Source organism: Prinia subflava, chromosome 1 (genome assembly GCF_021018805.1).
Source record: "Prinia subflava isolate CZ2003 ecotype Zambia chromosome 1, Cam_Psub_1.2, whole genome shotgun sequence".
NCBI lineage: Eukaryota > Metazoa > Chordata > Aves > Passeriformes > Cisticolidae > Prinia > Prinia subflava.
Genome location: NC_086247.1, coordinates 132692014 through 132710606, shown reverse-complemented (window position 1 = coordinate 132710606; position 18593 = coordinate 132692014). Strand labels below are relative to the sequence as shown.

The 18593-nt window shown below is 35.3% G+C and overlaps 1 protein-coding gene across 1 annotated transcript in view; it reads right to left on the bottom strand.

Annotated features, from left to right (window-relative positions):
* Positions 1-4751: 4751 nt before the first annotated feature.
* ABCB1 (ATP binding cassette subfamily B member 1) overlaps positions 4752-18593 on the bottom strand; it is a 49372-nt gene continuing 35530 nt past the window's right edge. The window contains exons 22-31 of the mRNA XM_063412806.1: positions 17700-17777; positions 16543-16626; positions 15350-15553; positions 13412-13512; positions 12295-12435; positions 11015-11171; positions 10519-10716; positions 8506-8712; positions 7429-7575; positions 4752-6054 (exon numbers count right to left, since the gene is read on the bottom strand). Coding sequence (XP_063268876.1) covers positions 5860-6054; positions 7429-7575; positions 8506-8712; positions 10519-10716; positions 11015-11171; positions 12295-12435; positions 13412-13512; positions 15350-15553; positions 16543-16626; positions 17700-17777 — 1512 coding nt within the window. The 3' untranslated portion in view covers positions 4752-5859. The remainder of the gene's footprint in view (positions 6055-7428; positions 7576-8505; positions 8713-10518; positions 10717-11014; positions 11172-12294; positions 12436-13411; positions 13513-15349; positions 15554-16542; positions 16627-17699; positions 17778-18593) is intronic.

Sequence of the window (18593 nt, the reverse complement as noted above, 5' to 3'; positions counted from 1 at the left end):
TGAAATTTATTTTCATTTTGAAATGAAATATTTTTATACAGAAATAGGATACTTTTTTTCTATAGCTAAAGTCTCATCGGTAATAGTGTGGAAATGAGAGCTCGAAGGAACAATCATACATATCTTCAGAGGAAAGATTCATAAATATCTTCATACAAATGTCAAGCAAGCAACCAAGCTTCTGATTATTTATCAAGCTCCTCAGGAAATTGCAGGAAATGAAATTATAAACATCTGTAAATCTAGATTAGTGTATGCTTCATTGAATGTAGCATTAATAAACTGAACAGGGAAATATTAGCATCCTGAACAGTAATTCACAACTCTAATATGCATGAGGAGTAGTGTCCAAGGTGTTTTTGATTCAGCAGATATGTAAATAACTCTGATCTTTAATAACTCACCTTCTTTGACAGTGAAAAATAGACAGATACATGCAGATACATCTTCTGTAGAACTACCCAAAAGAAAATACTGGGAAATTTAGATCAGGAATTTCCTGGAAAATTTAGATCATCTCATCTGATGGATGGAGAAATGTGTTGTAATTCCATACCGCCTTTTCCTATTCATCCCTTGGAATGTGTGCAAAAATCTTTTTTTTTTTTTTTTTTTTCTTTGTTGAACAACATGGAAATGATGTATTGCTTTACAATACTATCAAATATATGATGAAAATGACTGAAAAGTTTCTACAACAAGCAAGCACATTGATTAATACAAAATGAAAGCTGTACAAATTTATGTAAAAGGGAAGGTAAGAAGAAGTTAATGCTGGGGAGAGACAAGAGTGCCTAGAAAGAAAAAAGTGTAATGCCAGTGTTAGCCAGTTTGCCATAGCCCCAGGAGTCAAGAGAGTTGGTAATGCTGGTCACTGTGCACCTACACTACTTACAAGGGCATGTAGAGACAGCATAAGGGAAAAGGCCTTCAAACTGAAAGAGAGCAGCCTTAGATTAGGTACTAGGAAAAAAATCCCTCAGTCTGAGTGTGGTGAGGCACTGGAGCAGGTTGCCCAAAAAAGTTGTGGATGTTCCATCCCTGGAGGTGTTCAGTCTCTTTAAGGTCCCCTCCAACCCAAGTCATTCCATGATTCTATAGTAGCTTCATTCTTTCTAAGTTCTGCTCTGGCTTTTTTATATTGTTGTAATGAAAGCTGTCCTAATTGTGGACATTTGAAATATAAGTGGTAACTCACAGTTCCTGTGTCATAAAATGAAATATTGTTTCATTTTAACATCCTCTATATAACGAACTGAACTTTTTTCTTGGATTAATCAAGTTATTCACTTACTCCTTTTTCATCTGTGATTTGAGAACCAAATCAGAATTAACATGGAAATAAAACTATTTCTGTTAGTTAGATGATGCAAGGACCATGATTTTTTATCTTAGAACAAGTGTTTGTGTATTCAAAAAAGATTCTTAACATATTTGTCTCCTTTACTAAGCAAATGAATTATACAATTTCTACTCAGAGATTATACACGTAAGCACAATATTTATGTTTATCTAAAACATCAAAGACTTTAAATTTTGGGACATTTTAAAACAGCCACATACACTTTCTAGTATTTCCATTAAAAATGTCTCTGGCTTGGTGAATGTAAGGCTGCAGTCAGCATTTATGGATCTGTTAATGTTTATTAGGCATTACGTAATGCAGGATCTAAGATGCTAATTTTAGCAGAGCACTCATTCAAGGTGTGATTCATTTCCTCTCTGCCAAGGCATTAACAATGTAGTTATTTATGATAACCACGCTCACACCCTCTTATGAAGAGATACAATACAAGGTTGTTGCTAATCTGACCTGCCAGTGACAGCCGGTCAAGAATAGGATGAAATGTGCCGCATTCTCCAGTGGCCAGACCTTTGTTCACCCTGCAGAAGATAGACTTGCTTAGAGAAATGACTTAGGTTTGAATGCTCACTGTGAGTTACGTGCAGTCCTGGGCTAGATCTCTACAGCAACAGCATTATGGTACTGATCTCCCTCTTTAATGGAGTACACCCAGAATGAAACGTGTACAGGAATAAGCAAGCAAAGACAAAATGAAATGTACTCACCTCTCAATAACAGGGATTGCTAAAGTTCAGTTGCCCTTGTGAGTTCTGCTCCTTATCTTCCTATTCTCTACTTTTGATAGCTCTACAGTCCATGAAATCCACAGCAAAGGATTTGAAGTTGCTGCTAGTCCTGTTTCTTACTTTTAGCTTTCAATTTACTGCCTTAAGGTAACTAGAATAATGATACCATCCTCTCTTGGAAATACAGAATGTATTTATGATAAAACTACATTGCTCTAGACAATTTGCCTAGAAGATTGAGTACTTGACAATAAAAGTTATTTAGGCTGTACATAGATACATTTACAATGTAGCTTTTCCTGCACGAGAATTGAATGTTTTTGCCCTGTATTTATAAGCAGTGTATGTGTAGTTTCTTCTTTCCTCCAAGTTTCTTCTTTCCTCCAAGTTGTCTTCTTTCCTTTCATTGACCAAACCTACAAGTTAGACTGGATTTTGAGGGAGAAGAGTAGGACAAAGAGTTACTAAGGTACGAATAGACTGCATACCATGAGGAAGAATTAAGTTTATGCCTATTTGTGCTATGAATAATTACAAGGATTACTCATTAACAAATATTTAAAGGAGATATTTAGTGTCTTACAGAAATTAAGCTGCCAGGAGTGTTGCTTTTAGAGACAAGTATAGCAACAGGAGAGGGACATCAGATTCAAAGGATTTACTTGCAAGAAAGGAGAACTGGTTCCACTAAATCTCGATTGATGGGAAGTCAGTTTTGGGAAGAAAGACCAGTAAACTTCTCCCAACATGTGGGATAGTTCAGGAAGAACTTTGAAGGAATGCTTGAAGGAGAGACTAGTGGAGATCCAGAACTGATGTATAGTCTTCCTTTGGACATGGCACATGGTCTATGGTATTGGTGAGAAATACTCCTTCAGAAACTCTTGAGGCGGGGGAGAATGGTGGAATTTACTAATGCTCTCACTCTATGTCAGAAATTATAGGAGGGTTAAGAAATGAGATACTTGTTGCATAAGGAACAGCCAATTATCCTTCCAGGAGCCAATATGCTACAGAAAACTGGGAACAGGACACTGGTATTTAACATACAGATAATGATCTGCAGTAAGAATGACTTTCTAGACCTAAATTCTCTTTTTCTTCTGAGAACTCTATTTTGATTAGTTGTTTCAGCAGGAGGGCTATCAGCCTGTGAACTTATATCCTTGCTTTCTATTTCCCCACACTCAGTGGCATTTGCTTGCAAAGTGGTTAGGACTACCAAGGTGATGTCAATGCTGACATCTCGCTAAAGACTTGTTCCAAAGATAATGGGTCAAGAGACACAAGAAATGTGTGGGAAAACATTAAATTACCTCCCCTCAAAACAGTGAGTAGAGCTTGAAACTGCTGCAGGCTCTCAAAGACAGAGGAAAAAAGGCTATTTCAGAATAACAACATCTACATACCATCCTGTGTTCAGGGTGCTTATGGGCAAAGACAAGAGCTGACTGCTCCAACAAGGAAGACTCAGAGCTCAGACAAGTGCCTTGTGACATCCAGGGGAACCAGAATGGTCACAGCCTAACTAAAAAGGCAGAGCTAAGGAGTAAGACCTCTTAAGCCCCTTGGAAAGATGTGGCAGAATAATGGTCCTTAAAGCAGAATTGTCCTAGTTCAGTCAACCCTTCCTTTGGGTAAAACATTGCACTTTAAAGGTGTATGAACAGAATATGATGAAGAACACATTTTTGGACATGTCTTTGTCTTTTCATTTGGCTTTGTGCCTATAAACTACATGATGAGTTATTGAAAGGTAGCTCAGTTGTAGTAATACAGGTGTCATGGTCTTCTGAAAAAAAGATCTGAAAAGGATGTTATTGTGAGCAGCAGTATAGCTCTTCAAGCATTTATAGTGGATTTGGAATTATTATACAAACTTTTGCATAAGCCCAAACAAATACTTCTTTTAAAATGCAGAAGAAAAGAATGGGGAAAATAGATTCCTTTGGAAAGTTTCTGCATTTGATGTCAATATCTGAAATATATTTTAAACTATATGGCCAAAATGTTTAAAAATGGGTTTTGGATGTTTCTGATAAAACATTTACGGTGCTATCCTGATTTTCATGAAGACCTAAATTGGTCTGGTAAATCAAGAATCTTTGAAATGTGTTGGGGAAATAACCCAATCATTATTAATCCAATAATTAGAAAATGTATCATCGACAATTAAAAATTCCAGTTTAAAAACAAAATTCTATCATCCAGAATTCAGTAAAAATAATCAGTGTAAGTATACTCTTACTTGAATATTCAGACTATAATGTTGAAGAGTACCTATTTAATTCTTACAGTGGCAAGTATCTTATTTATGTCATTATGGAGAGTAATATCCTTATTGATGGACAAGAGCCTTATCGTATCAAGCAATGCATAAATGGGAAACAAATTCTCCAGTCAAACTAGTTTTCCATCTAAGACAGGAACAAAAGAAAATAGGTATGTGATTCAAGTGGAATACAATGAGAGTGCATCAATCAGCATTCTGTAGATTGTAATTAGTACATGGTTGAGCCTCGTTGATGAGCCTATCTGCTTATAGACTGGTTCTGCAGGACTAAATATCTAGGTGTAGGTAAGATAGACCATATGCATAAATGTCAGGGAAGGAGAAAATTGCTATGATGGAAATGTGGACGATTGATTAATCAAGACAGTTTTAAACTTAAAAACAAAACTTTACTGCATAAATAGTCACTAATAAAATACATTTTTACTGTTTAGTTATTAATAATTATTAATCAATATTACTCCATATTCAAAGCAGTTAGACCTTAACAGCCGTCCTGTATTAGCAAATAATATACAATAACCCGGAGCCGATGCCAAGAATTCAGCACCAATGGTTACAGTCCTTGAGAATCTCAGTCATGGCAGTGCTCAGGGTCAAGAGCTCTTCAACCAAGGATGTCAGCACTGAAAAGGATGCCTTCCTTCCCCCTCCTCCAAGTCAAAATCCGGGATTTTCACCTTGTATAAAATACTGCAGTCTTTAGAGAGCTCTTAGTTGTTGACCTCTGACTCTGAGGATTTTGAGAGACTTGTGGAGAGTACTTTCCCAGGCTGCAGCAGATGCCTTGTCTTGCCCATTACTTGTGGTCTTGGGTTTTTTCCTTATCTACTGTTTAATTTCTGTTTCATTTCAAGCAGTCTTTTTCCATCTCTTAAGGTTGCAGCTCTTCAATGATCAGTAACTACCTATCAGTAAGTTACTTACAGTTCTGGGACCTTTGTTTTCAGCCTGTGCCCATATTTTCAATGACATCCCAGGCTGAAACTCCACATCGTAACAACAGACATCTGGAATCAAACTTCAGCTCACCTACAAGTTCTTATAACACCTTATAGGCCAGGACTGACTGTCTTACAAAGGCACAGTGAGGATAAGGCTTGAGGTTTATTTCTGACAAGAGTAGAACTGTTTTTAATGAGCATGAAAATATTTCCAAGTGGCTTACACATAACTAATGTGATTTTTGAAAGAGTTCAAAGCAAGATAATATTAATTACATTTGGCTTAGCATGCTTCTACTTTCATAAGTGCAATGGGCATCTGCTTTGGCCACATAGAAAAGAGGTTTGAATAATGAAAACTAGTAGTGAGAAACTGGTACACATTTACTTATTTCTAGGGTTTGCATAACTTATGAAAGGAATGAAGAAAACCAAAAATATCAAGACTGACTGTTGGTATTGAATTACAATGACCAAAGTAGCCCCAGTGACAATTCAGGGATAAGTGCTGCCTTTAACTGGGATGTTGCATTACCCACTTTGAACATTGACCAGGGAATAGTAAACGCCTTTTTCAGCCAGCAGCTGCTGATGGGTGCCCTGCTCTATGACCCTGCCATTCTGCACCACGGCGATCTTGTCCGCGTTTTGGATGGTGGAGAGGCGGTGAGCTATCACGATGCACGTACGCCCCTCTCGAGCTTTATCCAGCGCCTCCTGGACAATCTGCACGATGGACAAAACAAAAGGTGAACTACCTGGCAGCTCTAGTGACATATACCTCAATTGCCACCTGGAAACTCTAATGTGACAGTGAAGGAAAGGGAGTATCTGTTGCTCAAGCTTCTTGATTTAGAATTAGCCCGTGTTGGCAGAGAGGATAATGCTGTGATAGTTAAGAGAATTAGAAAGAACCAGGCTCATTACTGAGATGCATGGCAGGAAAAAAAGAGAAAATAGTCTTAAATTGCAGGAGATGTTCTGACTGGATAGAAAAAAGGATTCACTGCAAGGATAATTAAGCATGGGAACAGGGAGAAAAACTCTCTACTGAATCTCGTTGAGATATTCAAGCACCCAACCAGACACAGCATAAAGTAATCTAAATTTGAGTTCAGTACTAGCCTTTGTGTGAAGTGGAGGTTTAACTGGGGATCTCCACAGCTTCCTTTCATGAGTGATGAATTACATATGGAAGTCAGGTCAATATTCTTGGGCCAACTGCTATCATACTAGTTCTCATGATTTCACAAGGAGTCTCATGAATCACATTTTCTTAAAGCTATCACTGGCAGAAAGTTATTAAGAACAATCTCTGTTTTCCTGTATTTATTCCATACATTTATTAATGCAGAATAAAGTAAGAGGTTAAATTTCAATACCTAACTGCCATATAATCAAGTAAACAATAAATCATGAGATTATTTAATGGCATTTTCCCCGTAAACCTTTTTCATGCCTACAATTGATCAAAACTAAGTAGAAAACTTTAACTTTCCAGATTCTAATATATGATAGAATATTTGCCTCATTAATAGTAAGTATTTTTGTAGACTCTCTGTTAATTTTCTACAGATAGATTGTACATTTTTAGTATCAAGATTACAGGTTTGGGCTTAAAAAAGAAGTAAGTGTTTAAGCAATTTCCACCTGAATTTTTTGTTTTAATCATGAACATGTAGCAAGGACCAGAGAGTAATGGGAGAAGGAAGAGAACTTAAGAAAGCCACATTTCACAATTTCACAGGAAAAAAAGCCCAATGTTCTCTAGCAGCATCCTCAGTCTTTTTGGCCTCTGTGGTTTGTGTGTCCTGATTCAATTTTGATAGCACTTTCTCTGTTGAAGCCTGAAGACTTCTAGGCTACTGAATGCATTCTTCATAGCAGCTTCAATCTGCCTACTGCCATACAGATGTAAAAAATACTTTTTCTTTCCCAAGGAGAGGTAAGACATTTATATTTGTCTATTATTTGCCCAAATATATAATTTGCGTAAGACACCATATTTTCATCTTTTGGCATTAAACTGTGGGAGATAAAACTGTAATCATAATACCAAAAAAAGTTAGATTCCAGATTCCTGGCTCATAGTCAAGTTACCTTTTCACTTTCTGTGTCTAAGGCAGAAGTAGCTTCATCCAGAAGCAGAATTTGAGGCTTGCGTACAAGAGCTCGGGCAATAGCAATACGTTGTTTCTGGCCCCCTGAGAGCTGGGTTCCCTTGTCTCCTACACGGGTATTGTATTTCTGGAAAAAATATATTAAGTTCAGCCTGTGAATGAAAATCAGTCAGATGTATATTGAAGCACATCAACACTGACACCAGCCTCCCATAATCTGCACCACACCAATATTCCACACCAGTAGCTTTCTGAAAACAACTGACCACTTTCTATCTGCCACAGATCTATAGATCTTTTACTAGTGGACTTCTTTATAACATCAAGTGTTTAATAAATTCAAAGCAACACATCACTCTAAGGTTAAAATGGCAATGCTATTCTCAATCATACAACACAACACCAAAGGTCACTGAAAATCTGTGACAATACTGGGGTTTAAACTCTGAAAAATCATGCAAAGTGAGATGAGTATTCAGGGGAAATGTGATTAAATTTTTATCCTTTCTGAATACTTGTAATTATGTCTTCCTGGTGACTGCATGGGACGAGATTTTGTGCATGGCAGACCTTTCATCTGACCCAAGATGCTCAGTCTTACATTATTATGTGTCTGTCTCATATAAATAGGTGAAAAAGTCTTAGTAATTTTCAGACAATAATTCTGAAAGTTGAATTCTGGCTAGATATAACTTGAAGAAAGTGTAAACTCATCAGTCTAATAGAATCTTTTACATATGCTAGAGACAGACAGGAGTTTAAAAAGAAATGTTCAACTTTTAAAACCCCACCTCTTACTACCAGCTCTATTAGTTATAGTGTGTTTTCTTCCCTGAGATCTTAAATGTTCCACTCTCCACCTGACAGTGGAATCTCCCAGAGTGAAAAAGGGTATGGTAAACACAATTAAGTCACGAAAAATATTTTAAAAATTGTTTTAGATTTATTTTCATCACAGAGAATTATTGTACCTCAGGTAATTATAAGCAGACACAGTTTTTCACTGCCGCTTTAGTTCACACCCAGTTCCGAGAAGGAAAGAAAGGGAATAACTTACATCTGGCAGTGAGTCAATGAAGGAATGAATATTGGCTTCTTTTGCTGCACTAACAATTTCCTCAAAGGACACCTGCCGACTGTTATCTCCATAGGCAATATTTTCAGCAATAGTGAAGTCAAACAGGATTGGTTCTTGTGAGACAATACCAATGTGAGCTCTCAACCACTGGATATTCAGTTCCTTTGCATTTTTGCCATCAAAAAGCTGAGGAAGCAAACATTTTAAATTTTAGTCACATGGCTATATATGAATTTGAGTCTTATGGTAAATTCATATACAGAAGTTGTTCAATTGCAGCTCTTTCTTTAGCTCCTTCTTACCATTTGCAAGCCCACATAATCCCTTCCCCTCCTTCTTGTCAATGTTCCAAAATTTTCTAATTCATAGAAGTGAATGCTGCCTCAGTCCTTTTCTTTACTTCAATATTTAATTAGGATTTTGAAGACAGTGGAAGATAGGATATGCTGAAGCAACTTCAAAGAACTTTGGGTAAAGTTCTTTCAATTGTTTCTTCAGCAGAAAAATAGTCCTCTATTTTGCATCTATAAAGAAGCAATTTACTTCTGCATTCCTTAAGATGTCATTTGCAGCCAGTTTTCTTTGTTGGCAAGTCTCTCATACTTCTACTAAATTTGCCTGCTGAATTGCTGTCTTTTTTTATTAGATAAATGTAAACAGAATTTTTAATATTTTTTAATGTATCAGCTTCATAATTGCACACGTCACCTTGACTTGGACACAAATATACCAGAACATTAAAAGGGCTGTTCAATCTCCACTAGAGTGACCCAGTGCAGCACTCAGGCTCTGTGTTGGGTGACATGATCAGCTGGGTAGTTGAAGAATTGCCCCCTTCATGGCATGGTTATTGGAGGACATTATTCTACTAACTCCACAGTTGGTGCTAGAACTGTCAGTTTTAAGCCAATATAACTTTTTTCTTGAAAGGAAAAGGTGTCATAATGAACCTCATTCAAAATCTAATGAAATGAGAGAACTTTTGTGAACAGCTATTCTGACAGTTTCTGCTTTAAGCTAAACCTCTTTCATTCAGTTCACAGTGCAACTCAGCTTGAGAATTAGTCCAACAATTCTGTGGTTTCTATAGCACAGGTCTGTGCTTTACCTTTCAGTAAACTTGTTGGTTATTTATGGACACAAGGTCAGAAACACTGGTAAGGAAGTTGCACTCACTTAAACACACTTTTGGGGCACTTATGCTGCTTCTTTCTACACGTCGTTTTGCTACACTGAACTTTTTTGGGCACTTTTAACCTCAAAAAATAGTTTCCATTGCATCTAGGCTTTATTTAAGTATTATTTTATGTTTTGTGAGTATCTCTACAGAGAGAGGTTCCAAAATCCTTCCTATTCTCACCTCGTAAAGGCCAAAATGTGTGTTCCATTTCAGACAAAACCTCTGGGCACATTTGCATCAAAGAACAACAGCAATTAACAGTACCATTATGTGAAAAAAATTGTAAAGTTGCTGAATGAGTAGTATAGGAAATCCTACATATATTTAAAATCAAAATTATTGAAAGTATTTACAATCTATCACTTGATAAACAGGCATACTCATAAAGATGTTTCTGACAAGTTAAAATTATGAAAAAAATTACTTTTGTCAATGTCCATTTTTTTTTGAAAGAATATAGATGGCAAATTCTATTACTAGATCATGCGGAAGTAGATGTACATATTATTTAGTTTTTAAACTGCTATTATTATAAAAACCTCAGGAAATTTGCCCTGAATTTAAAGCCATCATGAGACTGTGGATCAGGCATATTTTTACAACATAGATCTTCATTAATTCATTGTAATGTGGGAACCCGGGACTTACATACAATATTTAGTTAAGGAGACCCAATGAGTTGTTGCTGATCTTTACATTAAAAATACTTAAAAGATAAAATTAGAAATATCTATTGTACTTATCACATCACAGAAAACCAATTAAAAACATCCTCACTTAACACTTTGACATGTTCTTGCAAAAATACTTACCATTTCTCCATCAAGTGGGTCATAAAATCTTTCCAGCAGCTGAACAACGGTGCTCTTTCCACAGCCACTGCTGCCAACAAGAGCCAGAGTTTGTCCCTTCTCTACTTTTAGATTCAAACCTTGGAGAATTTTGACCTCTGGTCGGTTTGGGTAGTTAAATGCCATGTCTTTGATTGTTATATTTCCCTCAAATGTTTCCTGTAATTAAAATATTATCACTGCTACATCTTTAAGACAATTTCACAGATGATTAAAATAGAATTGCAGAAGTATCCCCATCTCCCCAGAAATCACTAGAGATTTTCAAAATAATTACCCTTTTGGTTCTATGTGCAAAAGCTGGACTCCCAATAGAGAACTTGGTGCATGTTGTGTACAGACAGTGTCAAAGACACGTTGTGATAAAGATGTAATCAGGAGAGCAAGAATCAGTTTGAAGAGAGTGAGGAGAGTGCTGTCCATATTACCAACAAATGCTGTCCCATGGCTTACTTACAGGCTTGTCTCCTTCCTCACTGTAACTGTCTATTGAGGGCACTCTCTCAAACAGCATAAACAAGTGGGCTGCTGATATCTTGGCTTTGGCATAGTCTGGAGCAAAAGAACTGGTTTGTCCTAGTGCCATTGCACCAAATACAACAGCTGAAAACACTCTATAAAAGAAATCAGGAAAAAAATAGCAACAGACAATGAAGAAAAGGACAGTGGAAATGTGGCTGCAGTCAACTTTTATTCAGAGAAAAAAGAGGGCTAAATAGAAAGAATAAATAGTAATCAAATATTATTGCTTTAATTATTCATATAGCTCCAGAGATTTCTTTTTATCCGCTTTTAATGACATGAGATAAACATGCCTGCATTCCAAATTTGGTGTTTTCATTACTTATTAGCAGTAATTTCTTTAGTTATTAATTCTGGTCAGTATATTAAGTCTCAGCTGGGGCTATGAGGAAAGGGGTCAATGGATGGCAACACTTTTACTCTAATGCTGTTCTGTCATCACTGTGGTTTCCTCTCTGTGCTTCAATGACCTTTGGGAGACAGTGATCACTTTTTAAGGCATCAATGAAAATAAGAAAACAAGCCCGTAATAAGGTGACAACAAAGATTTAATTTTCTACCACGTCTCTGGTGGAAAAATTTGCAGGGTTTACAATACCAATAAAGGTTGAAAACTATGCTTTTATTAGTTTCTAATGACTTTTATGTCATTTTATGTAATTTATAGGCTACATTGGAATAGTTTAAGAACCTGTTGTCTTCAGCTATTACTTACTGCCACACACTATAGAAACAAAATCATCACCAAGAACAGCTATTTGACATATGATACCTCTTAGCCTGTTTTAAGGCAAAGAAATAGGTTCACTTTTTAATTTTGTATTTTTTCTTCAGAGCTATGTAAAGTGATCTGTTTTATTCTGCATTTAAACAGCCTAGAAGGGCTCACACTGTTTTTGAAAGGAAGCTCAAACCCTCCCTTTCAAATCTAACCAAAAATTCACTCAGCTGGCTAGAGATGTTCAGATAGCAGATGGGATGCAGACACTTTCTAACATCTTCTGGTCAAAATCAGCTGTGTTAGCCATCTTTAATTAGGCTGACAACAAAATACAGCATGGCTGACCTTCCTGGGTATTCAGGTCACTGATACCCACACTGGTAGGATCTCAGTCTATCATTCTTGTTTCCATATTCTTGTATTGAGCTATTGCTCTTAAATTATAAATTATTTTTCTGAACAGACAGAAAAAGGATTGCAAAAGAGATACTTACAAAAATACATCCTTATACTCCATAAGATCATTTACCACTAGATAGGCACCAAATCGGAAACAGCCGGCATAGGTAAAGAACATCATTGCTTGTGAAAGGGCAAAACAAAAACCAAATATATGTGCCTTCTTCACAGAATTTCTGTATAGAAAAAATGCATATTTTCATCAAAATGTGCAGTCATAGTGAAGTCCTAGTGCACAAAAACCAATTTACTTCAATTGATACTATTATGAATGGAAAGTTTACATACACTGAAACATTAACTAAAAACGTCTTCTCTCTCATAGGGCAAAAGGTTCTTATTTTTACTGGAACAACAGAAAGATGAAAGTCTTGGAGCAATCCCATCAATGTAAACCCTGAGAATGTTTAGGAACTGTTCTGCAAATTGTGAGATATGAACTCAGAATGCAGCAGCCTGAGAAAAAAGGTAAGTAATATCTTTTATGTCCTGCACTGTGCTCCAACCACTCATTTATTATGGTAGACATGTTAATGGCACCCCTGCTTCTTTCCCATTATATCTGTGTACATATACTTTCATTTGCTTTACTTTTCTCATAGATGTCTGAAAATGAAACATTGCATTCTGAAACAAATAAAACTTTAATGGGTAGAATCTATTTAATTGTTTACTTTAGGACTTTTAAATTTTGATTTAGTCCATACAGACTTATATTACTGTATTTTCAACCCCAAACCAGTAAGTAATTATTCAAATGTTTTCCGTCTTACTAACACTATAAAAATGGCTTTATGTAATATTCAATTTACATTAAAAAGTTTTAATTAAATACCCAAAACAAATCAGGTGGAAATTTAGCTTAGACCTCTTCGAAAACTCACTTAAAACAAACATTTTTACAAACCAAGTGACAGTGTCATAGAAGATGACAATATTATAACAGAAAATTAATTCCATCAAATTTTAAAAAATGTTGGCTGGTGACTGGTTGCATTTGTCAATAAAAATATGTAAAATATCAGCAATAATTCTGAGATAATTACATTATACATTAAATCATACACACTACCAAAAAAATCTATTTTTGTCAAAGAAAGCTTCTGTTACAATTTTGTTACATATTTTTTAGCTTAGTTATTTTTATTATACCTGTATGGTACAATCAGATGTTCTCCATACATCGACTCAAATTTTCTTTCTCGAGTCAAGCTAACAACAGTTCTAATATTTTCTATTGCTTCTGTGGCAATCTGCAATAGAGAAACAAATTTTTTAATCAAAAGTTAAGTATGTTGCAATTCCTTTTTCTCAACTAATAAAAGATTCTGTTGGGATACAATTTTATATTATATACTGGTTATTAAAAGTAGACTTGATATAAAAATAAGCATTTTATATTTTTCTTTTTAGGACAATGAATTTTTTTACAATGTTCAGAATTTTCTGACTCGATCTCTTTAAATGTTCTACAAATAAATGGTGAAGAAACATTAGACAGCAATAAAAAATATAGAAAAGATACTCAACATGAAAAATGGAATATTAGCATTTAACTTCCAGTTGGCTGAGTTTGGGCTATAATCAAAATGTCAAGGTTACTTCGGTGCCTCAGAGCCTCACTGAGATCTCAGCAGTAAATATTTGCTCTGATACCTTCTTTTTAGCTTGCAAATTCTTTAGACTTGAGTCATTTGTCTACATAAATGTGCCAGGTGAGATATAGATTAGATAAAAAAAAAAATCACTGTTAGGGTGGTCAGGCATTCAAATAGATTCCCCAGGGAGGTGGTGGAGCCACTGTCTCTGCAAGTGTTCAAGAGATGGATGTGGCATTTGAGGATATGGTTTAGGGGTCATTATGGTGGTGCTGGCTTGATGGTTGGCCTTGATGATCTTGAAGGTCTCTTCCAACCTCAATAATTCTGTGAAAAGACTCTCAAGGCTTTAATGTATTTTGCTAAAATATACATTTCATATAATTTTAGTTTAATTAAGACCATAAAGAAAGGGCTTTTAGTAACCTAAGTTCAGCAACTCTTTGCAGAAAGCAAATTTTCCAGGTGGAACACTGTTTTTACTGAGGAAACCCCATATTTTTTAAAAAATGAAAGTTGAATACAATGCCTGTAGTCCAGTGCTTGCTTAGGTGGCCTTGAGAAGGGAAACTCACATTACTATGAAAAGAAAATTTTTTAAGTTTTGAAAAAAACCCATATATCTTTGTAACACCTGTGCTAATTCTTCACAACATGCTGCATTAAGAAAGTCTTTGGTGTCTATTCCAAGAATTGCCAACTATTTTCTGTCACTTCTTACAACAAAACAACATAAAATAAATGCTCATTCCTCAGAGAGAAGCAGAAGAAATGTACCTAATTGAAAGGAAAGGATTGGAATTGCATGACCTTAGATAAATTATTTTCTTTTCAGCAACTTTTAAAAACAGTAGGATATAGGAAGAGATTTTAGAAAAGTTTTACCTTGAAGAAAGCAATATCTGGGAAGTGATGAAATAGTTGTTCTGTCCCAGAACGATTTTTTGGAATGAAGTGACATTAAATGCCTTCATTTAATTTGTTAAACAAGAGTCTAGCCTTCTTGCTTTTCAGTTCTCATCTTTCTCTTCCACTCAAGAAACAAAGGAATGGCAAACAGAAACCAGTGGATATATACATATCACTGCAAACATTAATAAGATGAAGAAGGGGAGAGAAAAAAAAGAGCAGTGTAATAAACATAAGATAGATGGCATGCCAAAAAGGGATGACGGGGAAAAAAAAAGAGAATGTTAAAATGAGGATGATTACAAAATAAGGAAAACAAAGATGTCTAGAAAAGGAGTGAGAAGAGAATAAGCCTGAATTGTGTTTGGCACATTCCGATATTTAACAACTACAGAAATATTAATAGGATAATAACTTATTGAAGAGGTGTGATGTTCTGTAGGTCTACTAGTGCACCTAGCTATCTTTGGAACTTACATATTGTGAAATGTTCCGTATTCACAAGTCATACACCCATTAACAATGCTTTGGTAAATAGGACTGTATACATTATACAGAAATAGATTAATATCTCTAGACCCACCTTTCCTGCAGTTTCCAGCTCTCGTTTATCTTTCTTAGCATGTCCAGCCAACATCTTCATTTCAATCATTCCAGCCACTGCAATGATGGGCACAACAGCTAAAAGTAGCAGGGTCAGCTGCCAGCCATAAACTAATGATATAATAATTCCAGTTCCAAGGTTGGCTATGTTTTGGGCAATTAATGCTAGTCTGACACCAGTTGCCTGGAGAAAGAAAAAAGGTATTTCTTACTAATATAACTGCATTTAAAATAAGGAAAGCATTTTCACTCACAAAATTCTTGATTCTCAAAGCACTGCTTAGAAAGTCTTAACTCAGTTTTGTTATTTTTCAAAATGAGAGTTTCTTAAATGCTTTTGTAAAAAAGTATCTAGATCGTGTTTATTTCTTCTTTCCCCATATTCTGATAACTTAAATTTACTCTGCAATTTCTAAATTCTGTTCTTGAAACGGGACAAAATTTACCCTCATCACATACTCACATTTACATCTAAGCATTAAAATCTGTCATATTTTCTAGGTCATAGAGCTATCTTTACAAGTCATCACACAGAGCCCAATGAAGAAGAAAATGAAATATTTAACTTTTCCTATGGAAATAAAGCCAAAGATGCTTCAGAATTCTTCAGTCCAGGAAAAAACCCAGCACATAACTTCATGTAGCAGTAATAATTTACTCAAGCTTACACAAATAATTATATTCAGTGTACTTTATCTTGATATTACAGACTCTTCAAAGTACACATTTTACTTTTAAAGTATCTCCAAAAAATAACAGAGAAAAGGAAGTCAACTGCTCACAGTACTTTTTTTTTTTTAATAAGAAATCTATGCAACCAAAAAAATAGCAGGAGATAGTAAACTGAATAAATTTAGTTGCGTGTCTTTAGGTGAATAAGACCTCCTTAAAAAGACTTCTTTGGTAAGAGATTCCAAATAAATTTGTTTAATAATGAAGATTACAGTACAGCAAAATAGTAAGTTTTAGAAAAAAATTATTTGCAAATTAGTCTGTAAATATATATTACCATAATCTTCATAAAGTGTATCAGTGCATTCTCTACCAGCTATTGGTTTTCAGTATGTTTTAGTTGTCAAAATCAAGACTTTTATCCAGCCAGTCAAACCCAAGCTGCAACTTCATTACATTCTAAACCAAATATGAAAACTTCCAACCCAAAATTTTACTTACTCCTTTCACTTGAGAGGCATCATTAGCAAGTCTTGTAGTTAATGCTCCAGTGCTATTTTTAGGATTATCGAACCAGCCCATATCCTATAAGAAGAAAAATTATTTTTAAGACCAGATTTTGGATGTTTCAAATAAACCGCTAAGTAAATCTGGTATGTGGCACTGCCTCAGTTCTACATATTTAAATAAGTTTAATTCTGTCACTGCACATTGAATATATGTAGAAAGAAGTGTAATCTTGTGAATCATTGATGTATTTGTCACTGCTGAGAAGGAAGGGGAGCAGCTGAAAGATTCACAAAAGCAAGATTTACTCTCCCTCACTACTGCTCCTTCACTGAATCTCCTTGGAGGAGAGGACTCTGGTCACATTCCTCATGGTTACAAAGCTCGTTGGGGAAGGGCTAACTGTAAAGCATTTTCATTTTTAAAATCAAAATATTCCTTGCTTTGTTTCTTACCATATTAAAGAGGCTTATTTTGAATCTGTGAGACACCAACAAAACAACAACAAAAAAACCAAATCCACCAAAAAACCAAACTGGTCTATCTGATCAAAGTTAGTTGTTGGGATCAGGTACACAGTTATGATTTATTCACCATGTGACAAAATAGCTAATTTAAACTGTCATGTATAACATGCATTGAATGAAGTCCTGGTAATGTATCATAGGCATTTGTGATCTCAAGACTCATTTGCCTTTTCATTAGGTTTTTAGTATGGCTGATCTATAAATCGTAATTTTCCAGACTACAAAGTAAGAGCTACAGTGTAAGTTGTGTTGCATTTCTTTAGGGGAGAAATAGTACAAAAAAGCTAAGCAAGCAAATGAACAGATAATACTATACTGCTGGTGCACATCAACTTGTCAGGCCCTTGTGACTTGGCTGGAAAACTAAGTCTTTGCAAGGAGTACAAAAGAAGCTCTTGATTTAAGACTCCCCCTCTAAGGACACTTTGCATGTGTCTAATGTAACTAATCAACAATGTAACATGTAACTAATCAAATCGGTTTGATGTAACTAATCAAATTGGTTTCTAGTCTGATTTAAACAATCTTCTCTATATGATAGAGTGATGTAGAACACGGTTATTTTACTCCAATACTATCAATTATTTTTAAAACCCTGGAAATTAAAATATTTATTATCTTTACCTGTCTAAGCATTGCTTTAAATGCCATGAATCGAAGCCTCATTGTAAGAATTTCTCCAGCTTTGCCAAATGCAAAACCCTGTTTGAGAAAAAGTACAATGTTTAGTGTAGTTAAACCTAAATTACAACAGTATTACACTGTTTGTGTTTATTAAATAAATATTTTAGATAAATTACCTCTACAATGTCAAAGTAAAAAATATTGCAGTTTTGTTTGCAGAAAGCAAGTGTAAAACCAGGTTTAATATACATAAATTCTAGTAGGTTCATAGTACACATATTGAAATACTATTTCTGAAAAAAATATAGAGAGCATAGCAATATCTCCCAGCACTGCTTCACCATCATGCTTTAAGGAGAAGGTCACTAATCAACCCTTTGACTTCATTTGTCTGAGTCAATCTAAGTCAGATTTAAACAAGTAGCATTTATGTAATTCATTTTCAATTAAAGACATTGTAAGGTAACCTGAGTTCATGGAAGTCAAATGCATCAGTCACATTTAAAACATTATCTGAACATTTATAAGCTGAGCAAACCTATCACAGCCCTGTAACACTCAGCCTTCTGTACTCAAGTCCTTCTTTTTCTTGTGCAACAAGGCAATTCCATAAACAAACCAGGTTTCTGCAAGAGACTGTTTATGCTGCTGTCCCAAGTGCCTGTTATTATTTCACTCTGTGGGCTCATCCAACAGATAAAACTATATCAGCATGTTCCTAAATTATAAACTGGACTAAATTTAAAAATATTTAATATGATTACTAGTATTTTTAAGTGACACTATTGTAGCAGGTACAACCCTTAGTGTTTCAGCAGGAGGAACTGAATGCCAGTCTGATGAGTATTACCTGACAAACTGGGCCTTTGGGCACTCCCACAGGAGAAATATGGG